Source organism: Cyprinodon variegatus, unplaced genomic scaffold, assembly GCF_000732505.1.
Source record: "Cyprinodon variegatus isolate N-32 unplaced genomic scaffold, C_variegatus-1.0 Scaffold842, whole genome shotgun sequence".
NCBI lineage: Eukaryota > Metazoa > Chordata > Actinopteri > Cyprinodontiformes > Cyprinodontidae > Cyprinodon > Cyprinodon variegatus.
Window position 1 is genome coordinate 228,208 of NW_015151295.1, and position 2,425 is coordinate 230,632.

A 2,425-nucleotide genomic window follows, 5' to 3' on the forward strand; every position below is an offset into this window, starting at 1 on the left:
GGCGTTAGCCTAAGACCAGATGGCGTTAGCCTAAGACCGGATGGTGTTAGCCTCAGATTGGCTGACGTTAGGCTAGGATAGGCAGGCACTAGAGGGTTGTGACCACGCCTAGCTTGGACCAACACTTTTAAATAAAAATAGAAATAAACACAAAAACAAACAGAAAACGTATCAAGAAATATGGCCGACAGACTAAATCTTAAAAGAATCAGAAAATGCTTTATTACCGAGTCGTGTTTTTACTAGATATGGAAAAGCAAATAGCAAAAGAAAATATTAGATTAAAATTGCCGTTGCCCCTGTCACACCAGCATTTGCCTGACGTACAAAAAATCGTGCAAAAATGCAGGCATACAATGGATTGTAGCGTTTTGGTATAAAGGGGGTTCACAGGAGGAAACCATCAGTTTTCCTCCAGACTTCATCCCCATCATAGGGTGACGGAGAAGGTGAGTGTGATGGATCCTCCCTGTGTTCACTCCAACGATCAACAAACTTCCTACCAGACATGATGCTGAATCTACTGCGACTGTAAACCTTCTTTCTTTCTTTTTATTTATTCAGTGACATCTTTCTATGCAGGCTGGGCGCCTCCGAGCGCATCGCTACCCATCAGGACACTGACTTGTGACATTTCCTGGGCATTATGCTGCCCTGCGTTTTGCCTTATTTAGGCTCTCGTTGGACATAATTTATAAATACGCAATATACACGCCCAAAATTGAAAAATACATAAAAAGTTCAGCTATGCCAGTGTTTTTGGAGATTCTGGGACGTCGAACATACGCTGGCTAAACTGGGAAGGTGTGACAGGGCCCTCAGTAACTAGGGGTGTAAATCACACTCATCATGGTGATTCGATTCAGTATTGATTTCCTGACCCAACATCGATAATTTTCAATACTCAAGAATACACCACGATACAATTTGTGGTCAGTTTTTTTTCTACCTTACAGCCAGACAATGTTTCAAATTTGAAATAAATCAATGAAAGCTATAATATCGTCGTGCATTTCATTTGAGAAACAACAGAAAATAACAGAAATACTTCCGCAGAAAATGACTTTAACCCGGAAGGGGTGTGTAAGTCATCTTCTTTTTTCTCCGCCATTTTTTTCCGTACAAGCGGAAAGATGGTAGCGGCTAAAGGAAGAGAGGTAGGGCGAAATAGGTCAGAATTACGTCCAGGAGCAAATAGATAAAAATAGACTGGAGGATAAAAAACATAAATCGATGCTCTTGCGGACGTGTCGATGCATCGGATCGTCGGCTGTTGCATCGATACAAAATGATTATTATTTATCAGTAACCGATGACTAATCAGATCAGTAGAAGTCTCAATGGCGGAACTCATACAGACTGTGCCTGTAAGTCAATCCCACAATGTCGCCCCACCCCTACAGACCTGCTGACGCCTCCAATATGGACACCAGATGACCAGGGCATCACCTTCTGTGGACTTTTTTTTTTTTGTTGAGACAATGCATTACCGTCACATCTTTGTTTTGTGGAAACAAAGGCTGAACAGCATGAAGCAAAATATCAACAGTAGCAGGAGGAGGACAGCAAAGAGGACAGTTGATATAAACAAAAGGTAAAAACACAGTTCAGGGGGTAAAAAAAAGCCTTCAGACATCCACAAACATCCTAAGATGAATAAAGAAAAGCTCGTCGGGGACGGGTGTTATGAGCAGGTAAAGGTGTCAGCGTTGGAGCAGGACAGTCAGCGTCTAGGCTGGCCTGGATTTACCTCATGCATAAAACCCTCTAACAGTAGTTCTCAATGGTATCAAAGAATGAAAAGTTTACGGGGAACTCTGGGAGGGCCAGAGACAAGAGGAGGCACGCAAGGAGGGGGAAAAGAAAGAGAAAGAGAAAATTAATTCAGTTCCGCTGAAGGAAAACAGGAAAGCACATTCCTAAAAAAGAAAACACAGCAAAAGGCATCAGAAAGAAGAGGGAAAGATTTGAAAAAATAAAATGTTGGCAGGTTTGGCGAGGCAGCAGACCCGGCAGGTCAGACAGCGTTGGGAGGAAAGCTACCTGGCGTGGTGTTTCTGTCATTGAGCAGCTTCGTCTGACTGTTGGGCAGGATCTTGATCTCTGGAGGATCTGGACTCTGGCCCGACCGCGACGCCATCAGAGCGTTCAGGTACTGCAGACGAGTCACCTGCAACACAATGATCCACGGTGACATCATCAGACGCCTCAAGTCTATCGGTTAAAACTACACATTCCCTATGGAGTGAATCGTGTTCCATTATTGTTGCAAGAAAATAAAAAAAGTTTTGTAAATGAAAATGAACCGATGCAATTATCGGGTTTTCCTTAGATAGAAAACTTTTAATCAATCTGACTGGATGATCTGGTTGAATTGTCTCTGTAAAGAGCCTTGGATGACGTGTTGTAAATTGGCGCTTATGGA

General features: G+C 42.8%; 1 protein-coding gene across 2 annotated transcripts in view; it reads right to left on the minus strand.

The window, feature by feature from the left end:
- cnnm3 (cyclin and CBS domain divalent metal cation transport mediator 3) overlaps positions 1 to 2,425 on the minus strand; it is a 34,307-nt gene that overhangs the window by 4,472 nt on the left and 27,410 nt on the right. Inside the window, exons 10-11 of one of the 2 annotated variants that reach the window (XM_015397176.1) lie at positions 2,044 to 2,170; positions 893 to 1,817 (exon numbers count right to left, since the gene is read on the minus strand). In XM_015397176.1, the coding sequence (XP_015252662.1) occupies positions 1,768 to 1,817; positions 2,044 to 2,170 (177 nt within the window). In that variant the 3' untranslated portion in view covers positions 893 to 1,767. Of the gene's footprint in view, positions 1 to 892; positions 1,818 to 2,043; positions 2,171 to 2,425 lie in introns of those variants that run through there. The other variant, XM_015397175.1, reaches the window with a different exon arrangement.